Source organism: Eucalyptus grandis, chromosome 5, assembly GCF_016545825.1.
Source record: "Eucalyptus grandis isolate ANBG69807.140 chromosome 5, ASM1654582v1, whole genome shotgun sequence".
Classification (NCBI taxonomy): domain Eukaryota; kingdom Viridiplantae; phylum Streptophyta; class Magnoliopsida; order Myrtales; family Myrtaceae; genus Eucalyptus; species Eucalyptus grandis.
The window spans coordinates 26422465-26440545 of NC_052616.1; the positions used below are offsets into that span (position 1 = coordinate 26422465).

Genomic DNA, 18081 nt, shown 5'->3' on the forward strand with positions numbered 1-18081 from the left:
GGAGCCTCTCGCGAGGGCCCGAAGAGTGTCCGGAACCAGCCCCGATAGAGGTTAGAGACGGAAGAGGCTGTAGCCATGCTATCTCATGCATTAATTATATGAAGTATGAGATTAATCGGTATATTGATGATTGTTTCAAAAAGGATGCTTACGAAAGATGTTACCAATTTCCATTACCGACATTGAATGGGAAGAAAATGTGACCACTATCTACTGAAGAGCCAATATTGTCTCCACCATTCAGAAAGCTTCCAGGGAGACCTAAGAAACAACGCAATAAGCAAGGTAAGAATGTTGAGAAAATGACAAGAAAGGGGAAGGCCATGGTTAATCCAAATACTAATTCCAATAAATTGGGAAAAGTTGGGGTAATCATCTCATGCTCAAACTGTTAGGACTTGGGACACAACAAGAGAACATGTCTGAAGCCTCTAGCAACAACACAAATCAAACATCCGGTAAGAGAAAAAGGAAGACCAAGAAAACTTACATAGGCCCAAGCCTTCGATACTAACATGGTCTCATGACAATACTTATTGTAACTTACTCATGCTTTTCTATGCAAGTAAAAAGGGGGAGTCCAAGAAAACATCCAAGAGCAGCCATGGTGAAAATGACATCTACTAGACAAGGAGATACAAGAACACAAGAATCTACAAGTCAGATCGACCATGTCTCAACTGAGGCTTTTGGACCATGTGGAACTCAAGAATCTACAAGCAATGCTCCACATTGAAGTGGATGTGAGCCAAGAAGCTGTTGCTTGTTCCTTTTTGGTTGTAATTTGAATTCAGCACCAACATAGAATCTTGGCTGCTTGTGCTTGTTTGGTTGTAAATGAAAACAAAGAGTGCAAGCCTTTTGACTGTAATCCAAATTCCTTTTTGGTTGAATTCATTTTTTGTTATAATCCAAGTTACGCACTAATTATGAATCACTATACAATTGTGGATATGCTAATGTGATTAGATTATTTATTTTGCTTTCAGTTGAGACTTCCACTTTCCCTCGTTTCTTCTATCACTTCCACTTCTCTTCAAGATTGACGATAAAGTGTGTGAAGGAAATGAGAATCTGTAGAGCAAGGGACCTGCTTTAGCGTCATTATCTTTTTGTGCAGGAGACTAAAGCCAGAAACTACCTGATGCCATAATGGAGAAACGTTGAGATATGACGAGAATGATATGTGGCAACTACAAGAGAGTCACTTAGTTTGAGCAATCTTAATTATATGGAGGATGAGTTTCAAAATTCAAAGTTCAACCGGGTCATGACAATAAATATGAAAATCAATTGTACATTAGTGTGCTAAAGAAGATTTTGCACATACGATGACAAAAGAATATTCAAGATGTTACAATCTTCAGGGCCAACTTGATCAAGCCCTCTACACAGATCACAAGAGAGAGTTCCAAGTAGAAATTCTGATAAATGCCTCAAGCTGTCTCATTGAGATGTACAACTCATTCCCATATTTAAGAGGATAATCTCAAGAGCTAAAATCACAGGGTAGGAGTTTTTTCTGCTGTTTTGGCAATCATAGTGAGCAAGTTGTTTTTGAATGGGTTGCTGAGGTGCTTCGCAAGATTCTCAACAAGTCCCTCCCCGGTAAGCAAGTTGTTTTTGAATGGGTTGCTGAGGTACTTCGCAAGATTCTCGACAAGTCCCTCCCCGGTAACGTTTGCTTGCAAGAAGAAACCGAGCATGGACAACATGACGAGGTGGCTCTAGGACAAGAAAGCCCTCCCAGCGACCCCCTGACCCTTTTGTAAGTGATGCTTAACACAAGCTTCCCGAAAGCCCCACATATGAGGCATCTACAACATAAAATGCCACATCAGTTGTGGACATGTAGACTTGTGCCATGCAGCTACCATCAAAGTTAGAACAACTCTTTTTCACGCCACCGCCATTAGCCAAAACACTGCGATGCTGACATGGGACCCAGGTTTGAGCCAGAGGTAGCTTGTGCTCCAAAATTTCAGCCAATGCATTATGCCGCCCTTCATTGCATATCTGGTTCAAAAGCTGATGTAAGAAAAATGAAAGAGCAAACCACTGTACTATCTTGATATCCAGCATTAAGTTGGGGATGTGGTGAAAACTTGGTGCACGTTACCTGTGTGCATCAGGATTTCAGAACTTTTCAAGTTCACTGCTTGCAGAAAACTCTGATTGTATCACTGCCAAATTCTTGTAATGCTATCTCCACATGTTGATAAATCATTAAATAATATTAGAAACTGAAGACCAACAAATTGAAACTGTCACCAATGCCAAATAGGAGACTTTCCGAAGAAAGAAAAGCATGATTTTTAAACAAACCCAACCTCAAGTGCTTTGCAGACTTTATCAACCACCGGTGCGTAGTTAATCCTCCGTGAAGTCATAATGAGTTCAAGAACACCAACACAAGATTGGCCCGATGGTTCAAAGACGGGCAAAGCCAAGGTTCCCTGAACATTATAATGAAGAGCATGATCAAGCCTCGAATATTCTTTGCTGGTGTAGTATTGTACATTAGGAGTCCATTCAGGTAGCTTTTGCTGGAAAACACGACTAGGAAGTCCCAGTTCTTCATCATTCCCCCCATCCGCAGAAAACAAATACATCATAGACACTATTCTGTACTGGTGAAGCCCATTAGTATTTGGACCAAGAACGAAGGGTTGCCCTGAAGTTGTAAGGACATACCGACCACCATTCTTTACCGGTGCCCAAACCTGAGCTAGAACAAGCTGTTCAGTTGATTCTTTGAAGTCACGAAGAGCCTGGGTCATCCTTTCGTTAATGATACGGTATCCATCAGGATTTTCAAATGCCGTCAGCCCCAAATATGGTGACGGCAGCTTTTCACGATCACTATCCTCAGTGGGAGCTTCGGTCTCTGAATTGTGATGATCTATATATTCGGGAACAACTTATCAGTAAAAACTCAGTAGCCGTGGCTTCACAGGCCATTGCAGACAGTTGGAACAAATCAAACTTCAAGCAAGAGGCAACTTCATAGTTCAGGACTCTCAGAATTCATAATATATATATATAGGAAATCAGGTGAAATGGGAGGTGGAAGTGGCAAAGAGCCACTGATAGTTGAAGAAGGAGCAATCCCAACAATTAATTCAAACTCCTTGCTTTGACTCCCAAGCTTTTGAAGCGACAGAAAAAAAAAACCATACCATCAGACCAAATTTCTCGATTAGTCAAAGAGGGAAAAAAAAATCAAAATAACATGCAACGAATTCAGATTAGTTCCAAACAAGGAAAAATTTCAACTTTCCAAAAATCGTGAAACCAGAGAAGACCAAAACCAAGCAAGTGAACGCGGGTGGAGAAAGTCAACCCTTAATTCTCAAGTCTCAAATGGCCAGAAAAAACAGAGCTTTTCAACGACCCAACTGCAGCTCAATCAATCGCGATCCGCTAGAACCCGACTCGAAACCCAAAGCGAACGAATTCGAACGGACTCAAGATTGACATGCGACCAACCGAGAGCAATCGGAGAGGCGGACCCCTGCGGCGGTGGCGGCGGCGAGCTTGTCCTCGGATCCGCAGGAGAAGGCACAGAGAGGCGAGCTGGGCTGGTCGGAGGCGGACAGGAAGAGGGAGACGCGGCGAAGTGGAGCTGATGATCCATCAGTGGCCAGGGACTGTAGACGTCGAGGTCGAGGTCCATGATGGACTCCCCCGGGGCTGCTGCCGCCGCGTCATCGAGCGGTGGACTCGTCAAGCCGCCGCGGCCAGGGCCGTCGTCCTCCAGCTCGGGCATTTTCTCGGGAAACGACGGGATTTTCCGGGAGAGTTCACAAGTGGAGGAGAGCGAGAAGGAGAGAGCCGTGTGGGTGCCGTGAGCAATTCAACTCGAGGGCAATCTATGCCATTTCATTGGTAAATTTCCGATTGTCCATTGCCACCGTAAATTCCTTCAGTAAATAATTGCTGGAGGCTTTACTCTTTAAATGTTCGACTGTTATATATGAAATCACAATTTGTTAAATTGAATGCGTATAGCATTACACAAAATAAAGATACTCGCCCGAAATCTCAATGAGAAAAAAAGAATAGAAATCTACTCCTTAGGAAAAACAGGGATGAAAAGTTGACCCGCTTATATGAAAACGAGACGCACTTTGAATCAAACCACGTAGACACCGACACAAATACAAATATGCTTCCGTTGCTGCCCCAAAGAAATTATGATATGGGAGTCCCAAAGTAGTTCAATAATGTCTGATGCTTCCGACAAGGTGGGACTCCATAAATAAAGTCATATGATAATGACGTCATCCTAGGGTCATGATTATGACGTGACGTAATAGCATTAGTCTATGAAGACCATGGCATTGACTTCACTTCCACCGACGGAAGACGTAGATACTCTTGCCTCATATGACAAAAAACAAAACGATAATTTAAGGTACTCCCATACCCTTCGTTAAAAATGAACTACTAAAGTCCCTTTAATGTAGATTCCCTCATTCTACTAATTTGAAAGAATGAGAAATTTCTTCTGCCAAATGTTCTGTTACGCAAGAAGTGGAGTGGGAGGCCCGGAGGCGTTTTCCTTTCGGACAAAAATGCCCAGTTCACAGCACGAATGGTGGCATGCGATATGCACATGGTTGTCATCTAGTGAGCATCCGTGTTGCCAATGAGATTGGGTAGGGGGTTCAATTGAAACGGAATCACCAATTATAGAGCTTACTTTGAGTCAAATAATGATCTTGGAGGTGCTTCGAGAAGAAGGGTTAATACCACAAAAAATCCTAAATTAGTACATATATTATATATTTTCCAAAAACTAATTTTTTGATCGCTAAAAACCCTATATTGGTGCACCTATGATAAATTTACCCAAAATTAATTTTTGGCAACTAAAAACCCTAAACCGGTACATTTGTGATAAATTTACCCTTCATTAATTTACATTAAATTGGATTAATATCACAAAAATCCAAGACTCGTAAACTTAAGACAAACAGATGATAAAACCCCAAATAAATACACTTGCCAATTGCTATGTGTCATCCAACTTAATAATTTGATGGTAAAAATTAATAGAATCAAACTTAAGGCAATTTAATTGAGCGAGAGATACTCTACATTTGTCACATATAATAAATTTTTGAAAGCATAGTTGTCAACTATATATATTCCATGGTTTTCACTTTGGTGTCAAAAATTGTGTATAGTCAACAAATAGATTTAAGAGACTGCATCAATAAGAGCTAGTTAAGTCATCCTTTGCAAAAAATTAGGCCTACTCAGCTTTTCTCTTCCTTGTCCTCTTTTGTGGTTGCTCGGAAATCAACACAAGCAATCCTAGAATTTAGATGCAAGGTCTTTAACAACACCTCTAGAACTCTAGACTCCTAGTTCAGTAGAGAGTTTGGGGTGAAGCACACTGCAAAAGCTATGCTAGTTGCCATTAAGTTTATCCTTGTCGCGACCTATGTCGAGGGGAAGAGAATAGGTTTAGGAGTATTACCTCAGAAGATCGGGCTTATGACCCATGTTTAGGCACAGTCCTACCAAGCTTATACCTTGCGAAACATTGGGTGTCCAAATTGAAGGTATGAAAATTTTCTAAAGAATGAGTTGCCACTAGTCTATTGAAGTCGACTAGAAACCAAGTGAGGCATGTGAGTATACCTTACTTGCTACACAACTAGAGAATTTAGAATCGGAGATTTGATTACACTAATTAACTAATTAGTGACATTTCGGTATCTAATCTTATTTATTTAAAAAAAAAAAAGATTTTTCTTGCTACATAGTCTGTATTGATTTTAGGCATATCCACTAACACATGAAGTGATCATGCAAATGCACATCATCGCATAATAATCGACAATCAAAGAAAGCATTAAATGCACATAAGGAATTTTAATAGTGTTTAACACTAAGGAAGAGGTAAATATTAATCTTAACTAGACTAAAGAGAAGCCAAAATCAATAGACCAATACTTTGCACAATCAAGGGCATTTGTCCCTAAGGACGATTGAAATCCTATGATAAAACCCTAAAGGCCTAGTCAAACTTGGACATAATGCCAAATTGAAAAGCTTCATATTTTTAGGAGAAAATTACTCCAAAGATTAATTTTAACTTTTACGATAAAATTTTTAAAAAATTAGATTTTTTTTGGATTTTTTCTATTTAAAAAAATTCGAATTTTCCCAAAAAAAAACTGGATTTTTGCAATTTTTTAATTTCTTAATTTTTAAATTTAAAAGGTCGAATTTTTCTAATGTTTCGAGTTTTTGAATTTTCAGAAATTTTTTTTGAATTTTTTTGAATTTTTCGAAATTTTTTATTTTTGATTTTTTTTTATTTTTAATATTTAATATTATTATATTCAAGAAAACGGATTTGGACCTAGTAAACCCAATCCAGCCCGCTGATTCAATCCAAGCCCAAGTCCGATCCACGTCAGATAAAAAAAGATTTTTTTAGCTTAGTTTTTTTTATATATATATATATATATATATATATATATATATATATATATTTCCTTTCTTTTTTTCTCTTTTTGTCTTATCCCTATTTTGTCTTTTTCTGCAGCTCCATCTTCCGCACACCTCATTCCCGAAGACAACTTCTGCTCTCTTTTCCCTATTTCTTTTTTTTTTTTTAAAATTTTTCCTGCACTTTTTTTTTCTTGTTTTTTCTTTCTTTCTTCTATCTTCTTCTTCTCCATTTTGTCTTTTTCTTTTTTTTTTTATGGAAAAAAACCACCAAAAAACTTTATAATATGACACATTTACCCAAAAAAAAAATTTATGACATTAAAAATCTCAAACTTTAATCGGTGTGACATATCTACCCTCTATTAGGGTTCTGTGAAAAAACACTATTAAAATTCCTACGTGGCCGCTGACGTGGATGACGGAATGCAAACGGCGCTCACGGCACCCACACGGCTCAAGAAAATATTGGGTACCCTAACAGTGCCACGTCATCGGTGCTCTGAACGATTCATTGCGCGACACATGTCCGGTGTCATCCACGTCGTCCACTTCTCCGTTTCGAACCAGCGCACGGGAGCTTCTCTCTCTCCTCTCTCCCCGGCCCACCTCTTTGCACCTTCGACGCTCTGCTCTTCTCTGCTCTCCTCTGCTCTCCTCTCTCTCCTCTCTTTCTCTCTCCCCATTCTCCGTTCCGTTGCGGGGAGGGAGAACAAAATTGCGACGGTTCAGAGGAAAACATAAAGTCCCCTCTGCTCTCTCTCTCCCCCTTCGACGGCCCTCCACCTCCGCCTCCACCGGTTGCCTCCATCGCCCCCGACGCCAACGCCGACGCCGACGCCGACGCAACCTACGCCTCCCTCTCGTGACCTCGGTCGGCTTTATCTCTCTTTCGTCCTCGAAGGTGCGCCTCTGCCCAGCAAACCGCGACACCGACGCCCCTCCGCCGGTTGCCTCCGTCGCCCCCAACTCCGCGCCGACTTCTCCACCTTCGCCTCCGCCTACGCGGCCAACGCCAATGCCGACGCCGACGCCGACGCCCTACGCCTCCCTCTCGCGACCTGCACTCCGCTCTCTCCCTCTTTTCTCTGCAGAGCGCCCTTACTGGCCAACCCCGACGATGACGTGCTCTCGCGTTTTGGCCTCCCTCTCCGCGAGCGAAGGTCTCGCTGCTCGCTCTGCTCTCTCTTTCTCTCTTTCCTCCACGAAGCGCCTCCTGGTCCTAAATGCGGACGGCGCCGATGCCGTCGCCTCCCACCGTCGCCTTCCCAAGCCCCACCGATAGGCGGTCCATTGGCGACTCCCGTACGTCCGAAGGTTCGTTTTTTTTTTTTTTTTTTCGGGATTCTACTTAGTAGAAATCGGTGCCATGTTAATGTTGAAGTTTAAAGTTACATCTGCGCATTCGGCTTGTCGCTGACTTGCTGTGTTATTCAGATAAGTGAAACAGCGGTATCTTTTGAGATTGTTTGCATATAGTCATCCTAAGAGATAAGAGACTTGAGCCTAACTTGGTCACTCCATGCTTTTATTTTCTCCCAAAATCGCGTGTCTATTGGAGAAGTTGATCCTTGCGTGCTTATGAATAGTCATTTGCGTTGCAATTCCAAAGGTGTAACTCAGTTGTGAAGGATAAGATCAAAATTTCTCTCTAATATCTACCTTCTTGGTCCACGATCTATCATAAATAGGTAGTTTACTTAGGCAAATTCATTGCAGCTTGGGCTGTTTAAACCAACAAGTACCTCTTATTTTGTTCATGTGCCAACGAGAGATATGGTGGGACATCCTCACAAGCATGGAGCTAGAAGCTTATCTCTCTATTTGCTTTGCGAGAGAACCACTGAAAATTGCTGGTTTCTTGTGTTTAGCTGAATTTGACACACGAGACTGACCAATTTGTGAAGATGACTAATTTCACGTTTCTCCTGTCTTTTGATGCATCTCTGTTCATAATCAAGTTTGGCGAAGTTGGATTGCTACATGAGGGTATTCTTTTTGGTGTATTGCTGGACACGCAACCTCTACCCATTGTGCATCCTTTTGGGGAGGAAAATTTGGTACCCCCATCAAGAAAATGCAAATTGTGCAAATGGAGGAAGAGGATTTAATTTTTACTGGTAGGATAGCGTGCCTTTTGGATGTCTAGGGAAAAAGACATCTGATTTCTAATCAACTGGGGTATAGAGTTAACAGATATATTTCCTTCTTGGACCTTGAATCCCTAGCCTGCCATACAAATTAGGATGGAGTGTAAAATATGTTCTCTTCGATTATGTGTGCGTTCTTAGAGTGCTGTTTTCTCACATTATTGCTATTGGTGGTTTGAAATTTTAGTTTGATGAAAGAGTTCCTTTGTAATTCCATTTTCTAGTATGTTCACATTAATAAGAATAATTGATTTTGTAATTGTTGATTTTTGGTTGGATGACTTGGGCAGAAAAATATTTAAAGACTAAAAAAATCCGAGAAGCGAAGAGGCAGCATGGCGCTCAAGAATAACAAAGGTGATTTAATATTTACTCTACCGGTGCCCCTTATGATTTTGTTTTTGATGCTCAATTTTTTACGTGTAGCTTGTAATCTCGATATATAGCTTGTGTTATATTGGTTTCTTGTGCAACATACCCCTAAAATTCCTCTGCTTTGTGATGCAGACTGTTATAAGGGTACGGTTTCCTGAGAATCATACACTAGAGGCTACATTTCATCCGTCAGAGAAAATAGAGAGTTTGATTGTTCTCCTCGAGAAAGTGGTAGCTAAACCTGAACTGCCATTTTATATATGTAAGTTTGCTCACGTGATGTAACTAATTTGCAATATTTCAATGATTTCGATATTCACGTCTCAAGAATGTGTTTTTGGAAGCTAAAGCATAACGCAAATATCTGATCACATTTCAGTTACTGCTCCACCCAAGAAGCAAATAAAAGACTTGTCTGAGGACTTTTACTCTGCCGGCTTCATTCCTGGTGCAATAGTTTATTTTTCATATGACACTCGAAAAGGTTTGTATGCTTATTATTGACCTCCAATGTAGTATCTTCCTTTTTCTTTATGCTTGCCACGGGTTGCTTCTTCGTGTTATTTAGAGTGGCTCATCTTTAAGCTGTTTTAAAGAAATAAATTTGAGTTTTACTGTGTGCCTAAGTGATCCAAAACTACCCTGAGTGCAGTTAACTTTTTTTCTTAGCACCTCAAAGTTGAAGCACATTTACAGGTCCTTCTTGTTAATCTGCCTTGGGTATACTAACGCATACTGAAAGATGACCTACTCACATGAACTACCAACCGCTGCACGTTTGTGGCGATGTCAATCGAATAATTTGTTTTGCTTATCTTGTCATGTGCTTCCTTTACCAACCTTGATTCTATATTTGCAAGTAAGTCTTAAGGTTAAACATATATGCGACCTTAATGAGTGACCGTGAACTTGGGAATCCAATTCTACACTTACATTTATTTCTGTGACCGCTAGTATTGTAAGGCCCAAGTGCTTGTTGCTTCTTCCTTGAGGTGTGGCATCGACCCTGCTAACAATACTATGAACATGGATCATAATCCTTTGCCATTTCTTCTTCTCTTTTGACTTCTTCCTTGTCAAGTGATGCTAAATTTGACCGATGCTTATTTATCATTTGGTTGGAAACAGGAAAGGATCAACGTTTCTCGAGAGCTGCAACCCACGAGGTGTAACTGATAAGACGCACAGTAGTATAGACACAGAATCTGGAAGTCCCCCCATAAGGTAAGACGCACTTTTGTGAAGCTCAAATTAAATATTATCATGTTACAGCATTGTAGTTCTCTTGATTTGCATATTTACTTCTTACATGATCAGAATATAGGTAACTATATCAAAATTAATGTTGTCCCTTTAAAGGCATCATATTATCTAGTCTCTTCTTCTTTCTTTTTAGGGTTAGATGTTGTTTATTTGCAGAAGCATTTGAGAAAGCAATAAAGCATGGTAATTGTGTTCTTTTGAAAAGCTATCACAATGGAAAAACATATCAATAGATTTTTGGTGAAAACGTTGCTTATATTGACTTTGGAATCTTAGGCAGCATATATATTAATGAAGTGACGCACAACAGTGAAGCAAAGGATCTTGCATACCCTACTTGTATCATTGCATAGGTGTAGATCTTTAATCTCATCAATTTTATTTCTACTTTGCCTCTTTGTAAGACATATTTTCTTCCAAATTGGAGATGTTTGTATGTAGTGCTCGATTACAAATTATAAGTTTAATTTTGATTTGTGGAAGTTTAGTAGACTGAAATGAGAAAACTTATGTTTTTTTTTTCTTGGTTGTAGATTTATTTTGTGGTATGTCAAGTCGCAACAATCTTTAAGACGAAATAAATGACATTGGTTCTTGGCTCACGGGATTGGAGGTCTTTGAGGAAGCTGAAAGCTTGCCGTCTATTTGAAAAAGGAACATTCAAATGGCTGAATCAGAGGTAATTTTCATGCATATTATGTGAAACCTATTATACTTTCGTAAGTAACGTGTTGGATGATATCTTACTCGTAAAAACATTATATTACTTGCTTTTTATTTCAAAACTTGCAGCATGAAACTTCCCATCTTGCACATGTAATGCGTGATATGGAAAAAGATTATGAGTTTGCGATAGGAATGGTTTTTTCAAATGAACTTGAAGCATATCACACGTATGTAGCTTACACAATTGGCAACGGATTTGGAGTGAGGAAGGATAATTTGTTAAGAAATCGTAAAGGAGAAATAACTCGACAGACTTTCGTGTGTAATTGTGAGGGGCATCCTATCAACTCATCTGATCAAGAAAAGAAATTTCAAAGGTCTAAAGTTAGATGTGGTTGTCCTACTCGTATCAAATTTAAGGTTGACAATGGTGTCTACGAAGTCATTGAGTATGTTTCCACGCATAATCATCCATTTATTCCGGAAGGTCAGAAGCATATGATTAGATGTGGAAGAATGATATCCGATACTTGTAAGGGTGTTATAGTTGATATGATTAAAGCTGGTATTGGGGGGACTTCGACATACAAGTTTTTAGCAAATGAAGCGGGAGGAAGTAAAAACTTGGGTTTCAACTTGCGTGATTGTCAGAATTTTTTGCAGACCAAAAGATTCATTGACATTAGTGGGGGAGATTGTCAAAATGTTTCAAATCATTTTCATCGCATGCAAATGAAAAACCCGATGTTTTTCTATGCTATTCAAGTAGATCAAGATGGTAAAATGACAAATATATTTTGGAGGGATAGTTTATCCAAATATGATTATGACTGTTTTGGTGATGTGCTTGTGTTCGATACCACGTATCGTACCAACAGATATAATTTGATTTGTGCACCTTTTGTTGGAGTTAGTCACCATTGGAAGAATATTTTGTTCGGTTGTGCATTATTGCTAGATGAGACTATAGAGTCATTTATTTGGTTATTTGAGGTATTTTTGAAGTCTATGGGAAACAAGGCTCCAAAGACTATATTCACTGATCAAGACCAAGCTATGGCAAAAGCCATTAGAATTATGTTTCCGAATACACAACATCGATTATGCACTTGGCATATTGGGAAAAATGCCCATCAAAACATTCCAGATCTTTATCGTAATCCGGGTTTTAAGGATAAATATTTCTCGACGCTTATGTATAGATGCAGATCAGAGGATGAATTTGAATCTACTTGGAAGGAAATGGAAGACGAGTGGGGTACTAAGAATAACAATTGGCTTCAAAGATTGTACAACCTTAGACATAAGTGGAGTTTAGCGTTTGGTCGTGATACCTTTACATGTGGTATAACATCGAGTCAAAGGAGTGAGAGCACTAATAATGTCTTCCAATATACAACGACCAAGACATCGTCTGTTGTAGCATTGGTCCATCAATATGAAGAACAACTGAAGCACATGAGAGAAATTGAAAGTCAAGATGATTATAATTCTCGTGGGAAGCCCAAGTTGCAGGTTTCTAAAAATGGGATCTTAGGACATGTTGCGAAAGTGTATACCCGTACCATCTTTAAGAAGTTCAATGTAGAATTTGTGCAAAGTCTCGGTGAGCAAGTTTCAGGCACTACATTCGATGGATCGATTTATTTATATACTCTGAAGTGTCCGGGGATTGAACATGAAAATGTTGTCAGATTTAATCCCGTAGACTTTTCAGTTTTTTGTGATTGAAAATCATTTGAATTGAAAGGGTGGTTGTGTCGCCATGCCTTGAAAGTGTTGAATGATAACATATTGGTTACGAGTATTCCATCTTCTTATATTTTGAAAAGATGGACCAAGGGTGCCAAAGAAGGAATTGTGAATGATGAATGTCAGCAAATGTCTTCAAGTTCATTTAAATTTAATCGGTTTTCCACGTTAATGCAAGAATCTTTTGAATTGATGAGTTTGGGAGCCGAAGATGTAAATACTATGACTATAGTGAGAACAAACATGAAAAAAACGAAGGCTGAAATTGCATCATACAAAGCAAGTGTGGTTGTCACTGATGATGCTGTCCCTGATGACGATGATGATATTGAGGATTCTTGTGAGATTTCAGTTTCAGACCCTATTCGAAGAAAAGGAAAGGGAATAAGCTATGGAAGGCTCAAAAGTTCAAGTGAGAAAAAGAATAAAAATCTAAGAAAGGAACACCCCCACGCGAATAGAAAGTCGAGGTAAGTCATGTATTATTCTACTTAATGTGATTGTTAATTTCTTCGCTTATGTTATATAATGCTAATTAACATATTTATTACTTTGTGATGTAGAATTGGCTATCCAAGCGACACATAATGAAAGTCATTATCCAGACTATTCGAGTAATTCAAATCTATCTCGGAGTGCCTTTTATCCTAGCAATGTCGACGGTCCATCGGTAAATCTAAATTTTCACAATTAGATATATTGCTATTAGTTCTTAATTTGTATTTACATCTTACTAATTTGTTTTTTTTTTTTTAACATAGGTGCAGCAGCCACCATGTTTCATGCCTCCAGGGATTATGAATGGGTTTTCCCCATTTCCCAATCAGGTTTATTTAGTTTGATGTATTAATTTATCTATAATGGACCGTGCCTTTCTACAACTATAGATAACATATCATTTGTTTTATGTAGATGCAATACCCATATATTACGCCGCCAGGGAATATGAATGGATATTTGCCATTCACTAATCAGGTGATTATTATGAAATCATTTTAGATCCTAATGTTAGATGATATTGTTTTTAATATTTTAATATTTATTGTTAATGGTTTCTTATGAATAGATGTTGGCGTATCATAATAGATCTCACGGAACCATTTTGAGTCAAGTATAACTTGCCCTTTCTCTTATGAAACCATAATTTAGCCCTACTTGGAATGTCTATCGCTTTTAGTTCCTATGTGAAATAATCTTCTTGTAGGGAGCGATTCTTGATGGTTTATAACATACGATGGCTGGTGCATAGGAGAGTAATATTAGAATAAAATATTTGCAAGTAATGCCGCATCTCATATGATATTATCTCACTAAAACTATAATGTTAGTGTCTTGTGAGGCTTTTGTATTTTTTAATGTTTGTCATATCAATGCAATGGCCAATTTACAAAGAGCAAACGAATTTTTTCTGATTCAAAATGGATAATTGTATTGGTCAAGGAAGAAGGTAGAGATCTGAGTTGAATTTAAAATGGGAAAGATGCATCCAGCCTATTCATGTAAAGTGATGGGAGCACTATGTTATGCTATTACAATGAGAAGAGTAAGATGAGTAGTGACACGATCATATGCTTAATTGTTACATGTTCACAGCTAATTGGTGATGGACGTACTACATATCAGAGCAACCACGATGTCTTAATAGAGCATTTTTATTTTTGTTGTTCGCTACCCCTGGCTCTTTTGAGACATATTTATCTTGACATGTTGTTTAGTAAAATGTAAATAAATTGTTTATTCTATTGTATAGGGGTCATCAAACTCTATTGAGCGTCCTGTGATGAATGAATTCAACAATTCTGAAGAAACACATACCGATTGGCCGAAGTAACTTACAATTCTTGGATGGGACAACCCCACCGTAAAGTCGCCTCTACCTCTGAACTATTTTTTAGCATCCCTTTTCTGGGAAGGTTTTTATCTTTTCATCCAATGAACCAGGCTGCCGCCTTTGCCATCATTTTCATCACGGGAGAGTGACGGTGAAACTCTAGATTTGTCATCATTTGTTCCTAGCCATTTTGCTGCCTTGCAGCTATTATAATGAAAGATGTTGATTTTATGCCATTTAATTTTTATATTCTTCTTATCATTAAAGTGCAAAATCTAGGGGATTGAGAACGTCATCATGTGCACATCGGATGCTGTGCTAAGGAAGAAAGCTTTTGATGTACTGGAAAGGATTAGTGTTTTTTACTTAAGATGTCTACTCTTGCATCACTAAACAGCAATGAACCGCTCAAGAGGAAATTGAAGCAGCGGAAGAGTTTTTGAAGCATAGGTAAGGGGTTTTGGCTCCAAAATTGCCGAACTCATTATATGGCCGATATATGCTAGTTTGCCTACAGATCTTCAAGCAAAGATATTTTAACCCACGCCAGAAGGTGCTGGTAAGGTGGTCCTTGCGACAAATGGTTTTAAGGTTGTATTTATAATTGATTCGCGTAGAGCATAACTGGATACAGAATGTGGATGGGGCTCCCAACGTTTCACTTGGACAAAATGTCCGGACGAGAATAAAGCAATTCGCTTTGATGAATAAGTTCAAGAAGAAAGTTCTCAGAGTGAGTCCTTGAACATTGCCTTGTTGGATTTCATTGATGTTCTTAGTGCAAAGTTAAACTTGAATCATGTTTGCCGCATTGTTAATGTAGGTAGTAGTAGACAATTTGCTTGATGAGCAAGTGGATCATATCAAAGAGATGTTCGACGTGATGGACACCAATAAAAATGGAGATCTGACATTTGAAGAGTTGAAACATGGCCTGCACAAATATGGACAGCAAGTTGCTAATCCTGATGTGCAGATGTTGATGGACGCAGTAAGATCACCTATTCAACAGCTTAGCACATTTTGAATTCTTTGACAAGAATTGAAGCGGATATATTGAATTCGATGAGTTGAAAGAAGCTTTGATAGATGACAATCTTCGTCCGAACAACGAAAAATTTATTGAAGACATCATTTTCGATGCTGATCTAGATAAGGTAATACATAACAAGAGCAACCTGCAATTTGGAATCTATGTATATCTTGTTCATATACGAAATAGAGTGCTCATTCTGTGATGGATGTATTCCAGGACGGTCGAATCAGTTATGATGAATTCAAGGCCATGATGAAAAGGGGCATGGACTGGAAAATGGCTTCACACCAGTAGTCAAGAGCAATGTTGAACACGCTTAGTCGAAGATGTTCAAAGACAAACCTTCTTCTCTCATAGGCTAAAAGATGTTCCGCCCATGGCTTCTCTCATTGGGTATTGGGAAGGAGGCATTATACAAAATCATTGCATTGGTTTGCTAGTGTAGAGACATAAGTGCTGTGAAAATTTTGAAGAAATTGGGTATAAATAGTCAGATTCCTACACCGCTTGGCATTTAATTTTTATGTTTTTATTTTCCCTAATTAAAGGGAATATCAATTGAAACTACTAATTAGAGTTGGTTTGCAATGCCCATCCTAATCAACTTAAGGAATTTGGAGCCCCATGTTGCGGCAACCTGACCATCTCCATTAGCATATGGTTATCAGTGTTAAATGCAAAGAAATGTCATTGTAAAGTCGCATATTAACTTGCAAATCTCATATCATAGGATACTAGATCTTCTAGCTCATATCGAGTGAAATCACCGCAAGTTTGAATACAGAACACATGATATATTGTAAAACTCATCTACGTCCGTCAATTTCATGAAGTGAATTCACCCCTTAAGCCCCTTCATAGATCGTAGCACCTGTCATTCAGATAAAATATGTTGGATGATATCATCTAGGCGTGTATATCAAATATACTGACGAAATGAACCATTACATATGTACTCATATAGACCAAAATTTCAAATCGTAACTTAAATATTGCAAATAAACTAAACAACTTGAGCTCATCCATCGATACCAGGAATCTATTAAAATTAAGATACATAGCTCTATATGCTTCGCAACATTCAAATAAAGCTCATAAGAGACCCATCCAAGCTTCAAAGCAACTATTGCTATTGTCCACAAACAAACGTGTCCTGTTCCCATTAAAAGTACATTGCTTTTTCATGTAATGAATGACTGAACCCATGCGTTCGTTGATTGTGCACATTCATATGAGAACTACAATTCTACTTCAGAAAAATTATCTGTTTGAAGCCATCATACACAAGCAGAATCATCTTTTTGGTTTTGCGAACCGTCTTGAGTAAAAACAGTCTTGAGTGAGAGCGCCCCCACGCATCCAACAGAATACAAACTCTGAAGTAATTCCTTTAAAAAAATGGTTAGATGAACTCCAATAGACAAAGTAATATGCGAAATATAAGACAAATGGAGTACATTTGCCTCTTCCAGCAGCAAATACATGAAATATTAAATGATTGGTGACAGTCACTATTTCTTTCTCTTTGCCGAAGTAGTACGGTACTGAGGATGAAACCCTACAGCCTATATACATGGGCCGGCATTATAGGCTGCCACCATCAACACACAACAACAATAAACACAAGCCAAAAGCTGCTGCTGCTCGTGCTTTAATTAGTCAGCACACCACACCAACAGTTGAGCCTCCTAATAATTGATTTGTCACTGCGAACTTGAACGGTTCATACCAATAATCCCCTTATAGGACACTGCCCATGCGCTTGAACTAGTTCCTTGTCCATGAAAGTCGTGTTTCTGGTGAAAACCATCCTTCTTTGTAGATTTTCCTGTCACTGCCCTCATCGGCAATGCTGGGAAATCTGGCAAGTGGTTGCAGATTTAACATTAGCATACGTGCAATGATTGCAGGACCAGTGAGACGGGTCATCGGTTCGGCTGGAACCAACTCGAGTGCTGGCAGTTCCTTTTCCCTTCCACCACCTCTGCTTGGCTTGCTGCTCCCTCCATTCTTAGAGCTTGCTGCCCTGCTGCAACCACCATGGGAATCCACATCTGATAGCCCATTCTCCAATGCTCTCACGAAGTTCTCAAAGTAGTTTCTGGTCACACTGTAGCAACAAAAACAGATGTAAGAATGTCAAACGCATGTCTCTGTGCACACATGGGCGCTCCTTCTGGAAGTCACACCAGAGGCTATTAAGAAAAGTATCTACATAAACTACATTGCAGCTGAAGTAAAGAGGGCCACCGATTTTTCAATAAAAGGAGAGCGTGTTTGTGATGGGAAAACAGCTCCGAGAATTCTTGATTCCCAATAGTACTCTATGAACTTAAATAAATAAACAAATAATAGTCCAACAGCCTTATAACAACCAACCAATGCCATATGCACTGGAAGATCATATTCTTGGTAAGTCCACCGTCCAGGTTTGCCTTTCAAATCAACATGCATAAATAAATCAAAAGGAGAATTGTAGTGGCTAAACTTAGTATTTTTCCTAAAATAAGAAAAAAGAAATGACACATTTAGAATTGTTG

The 18081-nt window shown here is 38.9% G+C and overlaps 1 protein-coding gene and 1 non-coding gene across 4 annotated transcripts; one reads left to right on the forward strand and one right to left on the reverse strand.

Moving 5' to 3' along the window:
* Positions 1-1310: 1310 nt before the first annotated feature.
* On the reverse strand, positions 1311-3913 carry LOC104444681 (protein NLP6). Of its 2 annotated transcripts, none has more exons than XM_039312837.1 (4): positions 3490-3913; positions 2331-2902; positions 2120-2206; positions 1311-2016 (listed from the first exon to the last, which is right to left on the reverse strand). In XM_039312837.1, the coding sequence occupies exons 1-3, from the start codon at positions 3767-3769 to the stop codon at positions 2153-2155; spliced, it is 906 nt and encodes a 301-aa protein (XP_039168771.1). In that variant the 5' UTR covers positions 3770-3913; the 3' UTR covers positions 1311-2016; positions 2120-2152. The 2 variants fall into 2 exon arrangements, with proteins under 2 accessions (XP_039168771.1, XP_039168770.1); XM_039312836.1 differs by having other exon boundaries at positions 2120-2202; positions 3490-3910.
* Positions 3914-9510: 5597 nt separating this feature from the next.
* LOC104422965 lies at positions 9511-15832 on the forward strand. 2 transcript variants are annotated; one of them, XR_005551288.1, is made up of 5 exons: positions 9511-10217; positions 14903-14955; positions 15123-15238; positions 15329-15662; positions 15758-15832. It is a non-coding gene; the product is annotated as an uncharacterized LOC104422965 (transcript). The 2 variants fall into 2 exon arrangements; XR_005551287.1 differs by having other exon boundaries at positions 14903-15238.
* The last annotated feature ends 2249 nt before the right edge of the window (positions 15833-18081 follow it).